Raw genomic sequence first — 8,451 nt, forward strand, 5'->3', positions numbered from 1 at the left:
GTGTGTGTGTGTGTGTGTGTGTGTGTGTGTGTGTGACCCTAGTGCTGCGGGGTGGGAGGGAGTGGGCAGAGACACTCACTGCTGGAGTTCACCACCTGCCAGTCTAGCCAACTGATGAGCCCAGAAGAAGAAACAGGAGGAGGAGGGGGAGGAGGAGGAGGGGGAGGAAGAGAAGGCAGACAGGCTTCTTGCCTCCACATACATGAGTTTACACATGCGCCTACACCCGCAGTATACAGATCAACATACAAAACACATAATCACACTGATACACACACATTAAAAAAAATAGAATAAATATTCAGATTAGCTTGTAAGAGAGATTAAGAATGTCAGTTGAAAAAGCTTTTATTAGCTCAAAAGTATTTGCCTATATTATCTTATTGATACATTTGATGATTATAAGTATCAGAATGGGAAGCAGAAATAATAGAGTAGATAGAAATTATTTAAATCTTTATGAAGCCTTAAAGAATGATAATTAACAAAGAAAACTAAAATACATTTTGTTAAATACGATATAATTTATTACGTGAAGATAGTACACTTGATAGGAAAAACATTTTCAGTGGGCAGATGTGCAGGGACTGTGTTCATACAAGAAGAAAGTATAATGTTGAAATTTAGCAATTAAGGAAATACAAGATAGCAACAAAATGCCATTTTGTTCCAATAGCAAAAGTTTTAAAGGTTGGAAAACTGAAAGCTGTATAAATCGTGGTAAAACTATACTTAGGAATTGCTATTGTTAATGAAAACTAATGTATAATTGTTAAAATAGATATTGAGAGCAGCAAATATATCCTCTTCATTTTTATTATAATGGAGTTCAGTAAAAAAATGAACAAAAATGTTTATTATACTATTATTTAAATGGGGAAAAATAAGTAGTATAAAAACCCTCCAGTAGAGCAAAGGCTTGCTAAATTAGGACTCAGTATTGTCACAGACTGATCTTTTTATGTGATCGCTATGATAGTTTTATAGCAGGGAGAAAATGCTGATTTTATGAAAAATATGTGTATGTGGAAAAAATGGGCGTGAGGAGAATGAAAATAAGGCAGTTTCAATGTAGTTTGTTTTCTTTAGCTATTTCCTTCAGTGCTGTTAATCATGCAATACGTAGATCTAAAAAAAAAATTGCTATCCACATCTCATTCCCTTGTGTAGACTCTGCTAGCGATGGCTGCTAGCGCTAACAGCTTCATATTGCCAAATATAAGCTCTGATTTGGGTATTCTAATCAGGGAAAACAAAGGAAACAGACCTGAATTCTTACTGTGAGACCTACAACCAAACATAACCTCTTTCGATATATACATTCAATGGACATTATATCCAGATATCCTAGATTATTATTTAGCATATAGGACAGTTGCTATTTGGTTCGTTGTGTTGGAGCCTATTGAATATACAAATTGAATATGAAATTTTATAAACTTAAGAAAGTTTTACCTTCAGGGTCTTGTTTCATGTGTGTGCTGGTCGTGGATGTGGGTGCACATGTGCAGATACATTCAGGCTGTGAGCAAGAGGAACCCTGTTGAGTGTCTTACAGGGACCAATCCCAGTCGTTAACAAGCACATCTTCTTGTTAAGTGACTACCATATGGAAATAGAATCTATTAATATAATGTTCTTATCAGACCCTCTGGATTCGTAATTGTTAACTTATTTTTGGTAGATAATTAAGGCAATCATAAATACCTCTCTAGTGCACAGCTAAATTGGATATATCCAAAGAGGATGTTTAAAACATTAGGATTAAGTTCTAGTAAATGAATATATTACGATATATTTAGTATGATAAGTAATTGTGAAAATAGTTATGACCTTTTTTGTTGTTGTTGTTGTTTTGAGATGGGGTCTCACCATGCCACCCTGGCTGGCCTGGAACACAGTATAGACAAGGCTGGCCTCAAACAGTTGACACTCCCCAGCCCCTTCCTCCTGAATGCTGGGATTAAAAATGTGTACCAGCATGCCAAGTGCGACTTTTTTTTTTTTTTTTTTTAATATGAGAAGAAATCCCAATAACTTGTCTTAAAAGCAGATATAGAATGGTTTTTTTTTTCATTTAACCATATTTCAAAATTAAAATATAGATTTACTGAATTTCTTTTCCTAACTACTATAATTTTACCATTTTCCGAGGTTCAGGGAACATTGAGGAAGGGAAGGTCCAAAGAACTGTACAAGCCAGAGGTCATAGAGGAGCATTGTGAAATAGAACTGGTGTGCTCATAATCTCATGGAGGAGTACTGTGAAATAGAACTGGTGTGNTGGTGTGCTCATAATCTCATGGAGGAGTACTGTGAAATAGAACTGGTGTGCTCATAATCTCATGGAGGAGTACTGTGAAATAGAACTGGTGTGCTTGTAAGCTCACAGTAGTTGATTGTCTGTATAAGACCTGCACAACAGGATTAAGCCAGTCTTCCGCACTCCAGCCTGAATGGGGTCACCAGATCTCTTGCTCTAACTCAGAAGTGCTTGGCATTTGATAGATGCTGCAGGAGGGAGAGTTGGATTTCTTCAGGTGTGTGGCCCCATATAGGTTGCCATGATCCAATGGGCAAGCCTGCAGCCAATAAGTGTACTCAGTGGATTATCAAAGAGAAGAGAAGGCATGGGGCTGGAGAGATGGCTTAGTGGTTAAGAGCAATGGCTACTCATCCATAGGTCTTGATGAGTTCAATTCCCAGCAACCACATGGTGGCTCACAACCATCTCTAATGTAATCGGAAGCCCTCATCTGGTTGTCTAAAGACAGTGACAGTGTACACACACACACACACAAAGATTTTGTTTTTTTAAAGAGAAATCATGAAGTCGGGAGGGGGATGTGAAGAAGTGTTGGGCAGCAGTTGAAATGGGGGAGCTGGAGGCAGATGTGGTCACAATACATTGTATGCATGTTTGAAATTCTGAATAAATCAAAAAAAGATCTTTGAGGACTAGAATTAAGGTTTTTTTTTCCCCTTTCAATTTCTTCATGCTTCTCGAATTGAGATATTAAGAGTTTTACCCAATCCTGAACATACAGACACACATCTCTGCTTATTTTAGCAGGAACTTGGAACAAATCTAGGTATTCCTGCATTGTTAGTTTAGCATTGTCTTAATGGAAAAGTGAGAACTCTTCCTTAGCCTGTATCTGACTAGGTAGTCTTTGATTCCAGGCAAATGTAATTACTTAGGGCTCTAAACAATTCAGACTTAATTGTGAGCTCACGCTTCCTAAAGACCAGCACGTGGGTTTGAGTTGACTTGATCATCTCGTCCGTTCATAGCCCTTAAGTGTTTATGATGTCAAGCCTGCTTTCAGTTGGTCTGAGACTGGGAGGCCTGGCCCTCATCATGACTAGCCGTTGTTGCAGGTCTAGCTGTGTCTGAGTTCAAATCCTGGTAATGGACTGGAGGAGAGGCTATAGAATAGTTGAACGGGCTTTACATTTTATCTTTGAGATTCATCTTCCTGTCAAATAGCATTGCATTTTGAGTTTTAATAGAAATTTTCCCTGGTAAGCCCTAAGTGTTGATGCTTATTTTTAACCGTAGGTTAAACACATTGCGGAGGACCCTCCTTGTAGCTGCTCTCATCGGTTTTCTATTGAATACTTATCTGAAGGGCGGTACCGGCTAGGGGAGAAAATCCTCTTTATAAGGGTAAGTCTTCTCGCTACAGCCTGGATTCATGCAGGTTTGTCTTGGAATTGGGCTCATTTTTTACCAACCTCCTTTTGATCCCCCTTTACCTTGTAAAACAAATTAGAATAGAGGGGCTATTTATGGAAGAATTTCACTGTACAGGAAGAAATATGGAGTGCTTGATTCCAGGAATTTTAAGTGAGTTTGAGTAGATGCTTTTCACATTCCGGTAACTAACTAGAAGACAGCCGAGACTGCTTAAACATGGAATAGAGTTAAGTAAAAATACTTGCATGCGCTTCTGGGAATTTACTGCATTTTTCAGATTTTCTTAATGGAATAATCTTCCCATCAACTCCTTAAGAAGAAATGAACAAAATAGCATGTCCGCTAAGATCAGTATTAGTGGTCAGATAATAAACAGAAATATTGCCATTCATGGTGAGAATGCTTTCAGAGGGAGCATCAGGTCTTAGGTCACACAGCAGTGTGGTGAGGATACCGAGTTATGGCCATGTTCTGGTTTGTGGTGAGGATACCCGAGTTATGGCCATGTTCTGGTTTGTAGTTAGAATACCTGAGTTATGGCCATGTTCTGGTTTGTAGTTAGAACACCCAGGTTATGGCCATGTTCTGGTTTGTAGTTAGAATACCTGAGTTATGGCCATGTTCTGGTTTGTAGTTAGAATACCTGAGTTATGGCCATGTTCTGGTTTGTGGTGAGGATACCCAGGTTATGGCCTTCCTTTGTTCTATCTGTAGTTGATTACTTCTTCCTTTTGTTGATAAGACATTAAAATGTCACCCGTTTAGCATTTTTCTAATTTTGATATAACACAAGAGCTGTTTTCTCTCAATTCAGGAACGCGGTATAAAAGTACTTAAACACACAGTTCCACCATCCACATCTTTTACAGTTCATATAGAATCCTCCTGTTCCCACCCTGGATCCAATTCATAGAGAAACCCCAGTTCACTTCCTGTCTTTGAGTTAGTTCTTTATGCTTTCTTTGCACATGCATATAATGTGTTCTTTTTATTCTCATTCTCTTGTTATCTCCCCTCATCCCAATCAACTCAATTTCATCTTCCCTACCAATCCCTTTCTGTCCTTATGGCTTTTAGGTTTGTTTTGCGACTTAATTAATTTAGTTAAGACCTTCCATAACCATCAGTGTAGGTATTGGATTGAATCTTCCATTGGAGCCTAGCAGGAGTCATCAATGGGTACCCAATTGAAGGCAATTTCCCTTCTCCCTGAAACAATCAATAGCAAACAGAAGCAGGTTAGTTGGCTGTTAACATTCATTAGCCAAACTAACTGGAAGAGAGATTTGGGACAAGTGACTGTGGGGTCTTATGGTTTCCTTTCTTAGCACATAGTCAGCCGAGAGAGATAGGGTTCCTTAAGCCCCTCCTCCATTCATACCTGACTGACGGACCCAGTCCTATGCAGGCTCAGTGCAACCATTCACAGCAGCTAGGAGTTTATTACTGCAATGGCTGTGTCTTGCCCAGAAGATGAAATTTCTTAGCCTTTCTCCCTGTTATCTGACTTTTACACCCTTCCCACCCTCTCTTCCAGTCTATTTGCTGAACCTCAGAGGGAATAAACAACATTAATGCTGAACACTTAGCCACTACATAGACTCGGCATTCACACTGCTCGCTCCAAAGAGCATGTTCTTTGATTAGGACCAAGAGTAAGCAACACTTAACTGTGTCGTAAACACGAGGCACACAGACTGGGATTTAGAGCTACAATGTAAAGCTGAGCTCATATAGATAGGAAGATCTGCCAGCTGAGCTGGTCACAATGGCAGAGCCAGGGTTGGTTTTATCCCCACAAAAGTAGCTGTGTCCAGGCAGCCTAATGGGTTTGAGGCTAGCCACAAATATCTTCATCTCTCAGAACCATTCTTATCTGCAAGGATAACATATATAAGTGGTTTGTTTTGTTTTAAAGATTCATTTATTTTATGTATATGAGTGCACTGTCTTCAGAAGAGGGCGTCAGATCCAATTACAGATGGTTGTGAGCCACCATGTGATTGCTGGGGCTTGAACCTCTGGAAGAGCAGTCAGTACTCTTAACCACCGAGCCATCTCTCCTGCCTTATATAAATGTTTTAAAGATGAAATTGATAGATTGTAACTTTCAAATTTAAAATACAAGTTTTAGTTGTCCTTTCTAATTGCTTCTTTTTTTTTTGTCTACCATGAGGCTTTCTGCTGTCCCCTTCTGTCAGTACTCCATCCATGGAACACTATTGTTATTTCAGTTTTCTATATTAATTGTGTGGATTCTAGGATACAAATGATTTGTAAATATTTGTATTACAAAGCGAAGGGCTTTTATTATTCGTTGTGTAACCTAATAGTAAATTTATTATTTTAGTACCAAAGAGAGAGAGAGAGAGAGAGAGAGACTGTCAATTTGAAATGAAGCTGTTTCCTAGGTCACAGCAAATGCAAATCATGATTATGACCAGACTGAAGCTGTAAACATCACAGTTTCCCTGTTGACTTTTTTATTTTCACTTTTGGGGCAGATGCTTCATGGAAAACACGTTATGGTTCGCGTCGGTGGAGGCTGGGATACTCTGCAGGGATTTTTGCTGAAGTATGACCCCTGTCGAATACTACAGTTTGCTACGCTAGAACAAAAAATTTTAGCATTTCAAAAAGGAGTTTCTAATGAAAGTGTGCCAGATTCGCCTGCCAGAACGCCTCAGCCTCCAGAAATGAACCCTTTGTCAGCAGTTAATATGTTTCAGAAACAAAATTTAAGACCTGGCACACCAGTGAGTGTTCCGAAGAACAAGGTGAAGCAGGTACGCCCGCCAGGTGGACGTCTGCCTGCATCAGCAGTGAAAGGCAATTTGGCTTCCCCGTCTGCCCGGTCTAAACGTCCAGATTCTCTAGCATCACTTCCACATCCCAAGGTCACATCTTTGAAGGGCGCAGCAAAGAAGACGACTGCTCCTTCCAACAGTGTATCTCAGTCCCTGGCTCCTCTAAATCCAGGGCCTAAACCAAGCACTGTGCAATGTGCCTCAGTGTCGGCGAGAAAATGTGTCACCTTCCCCAAGACTGCTCAGACCAAGGCTATTCCAGCCCAGAATTCAAGAGATCTGTCTAAGTCTAGACTTTTACCAAGTAAATCTCCTGGAAAAACCGAACCAAAGCATTTGAAACACAATCATCTTCCTTCTAGGGATGAGTCACGGATAAATTTATCATCCAAGTCCCCAAAGCTACCTCAGGGAGCCATGCACGGAAGGCCTAACCTTTCTTCTTTCCAGCCGCCTGCCAAAGTGACCAAACCCAGTTCTAAAACCAGAGCCATAGGTCTAGGGACACAGTCTCAGCCACCCGCTAGAACTCCGAAGTCAGGAGCAGTCTCAGCACAAAGACTTAAGTCTACATTGAATTTAAATAATGCAGTGTCTGTGTGTTCAGGGCCCTCTGCAAAAGCTACTCAGGGATCAAAAGGTAAGAATACAGTTTCAGTTGCCAAAAAGCAGCCTCAGAGTAAGGGTGTCTGCCAGAATCTGGGACCTGGCTCTTCAAAGTCTCCTGGCCGTACCCCACTGTCTGTTGTGACTGTTCCCCAATCTGCTACCAAGACAGAAACTGTCTCCAAATCAGCCAAGACTGCCATGAAGGGCCAGTACTCAGCTAAAGGGCCTCCCAAAAGCAGCAAGCCACCAACTTCCTCCAGGGACCCAGTGTCGTCTGGTAAGGGAGCAGACAGTGGAGAGAAAATGCCTACTGCCAGGAAGGAAGAAGAGGGTGATCATTATTTTGTTATGACCGGAAATAAGAAGCTTCGAAAATAAATACACTTGTGTCGTTTCAGCAAATCAGGGTGATCAATGAATGGCGAGCCACAAGGATCACCAAAGATCTTCCTATCTGTGTCTGTCCGGAGAGCTGCAGACATGAGGTCAAGAAGGAACGAAGCTGGGTCCAGGAAAGGACTCATGCATTTTGTATATTAATGGGCAAATGTATGAGTTTTGATCTGTATCGTCTTGCTAATGTCTGCTGTTTGAGGGAAATGTAAAAGTCTAAGAACACTACTAGAATTTTAACTATTGGTGGTATATTTTTGAACATATGTTAACTATGGAGGTTATCTGCTAATAGCAACTCTGATACTCTTAAACACTAGTTACTGTGCTCAGCCACAAAGCAATGGTTTGCTTGGCATTAGCGTGTGCCTATAATCCCAGCTCTGAAGGCTGAGGCAGGGGTACACAGTAAAAGCTAGCAAGGTTTTGAAGTGTGCTGTAATAGGCACCTAAGTTAATTTATTGGTCAGGAATCCTGGTCCAGCAATTCTAAGTACCAATGGCTCCTGCTGTTTACTTTGATATTATTCTGGACTAAATGGAATTCTTATTATTTAAATCTCTGGACTAAATGGAATTCTTATTATTTAATCTCTATAACCTTTCTATATCAGAAGGGACTGTTTGTTTTTAATTAAAGTGGGCTTTTATTAATACTGTATCATTTTATAACCAATATTTTTGATAAAAAGAAAAAAAACTCAACCAAGTAAGTTAACTTATTGAATCATAAGCTGAAATTTAGTAAGAATCAAGTTTTTAAAATATATATATAATAATCTAGACACTTTGTATCTTATATTTTTAGATAAAGTCTGTGCAGTGTGACAGGAAAACATTTACTAGCTTTTAGCATACTAAGATATTTTAAATAGACATTTCCTATGCGTGCATATAAATTTTTTCATTAAAATAATGTGTTTTGATACCAGAATTAGGTTT

General features: G+C 39.7%; 1 protein-coding gene across 5 annotated transcripts in view; it reads left to right on the forward strand.

The window, feature by feature from the left end:
* The window catches only part of Gas2l3 (growth arrest specific 2 like 3), a 32,233-nt gene extending 24,090 nt beyond the window's left edge, over positions 1-8,143 (forward strand). For all 5 annotated transcript variants that reach the window (XM_029542054.1, XM_029542057.1, XM_029542055.1 and 2 more), the window contains exons 10-11: positions 3,563-3,670; positions 6,205-8,143. In XM_029542054.1, coding sequence (XP_029397914.1) covers positions 3,563-3,670; positions 6,205-7,494 — 1,398 coding nt within the window. In that variant the 3' untranslated portion in view covers positions 7,495-8,143. The remainder of the gene's footprint in view (positions 1-3,562; positions 3,671-6,204) is intronic.
* The last annotated feature ends 308 nt before the right edge of the window (positions 8,144-8,451 follow it).

The sequence above is a fragment of the Mus pahari genome, chromosome 9, assembly GCF_900095145.1.
Source record: "Mus pahari chromosome 9, PAHARI_EIJ_v1.1, whole genome shotgun sequence".
Lineage (NCBI taxonomy): Eukaryota > Metazoa > Chordata > Mammalia > Rodentia > Muridae > Mus > Mus pahari.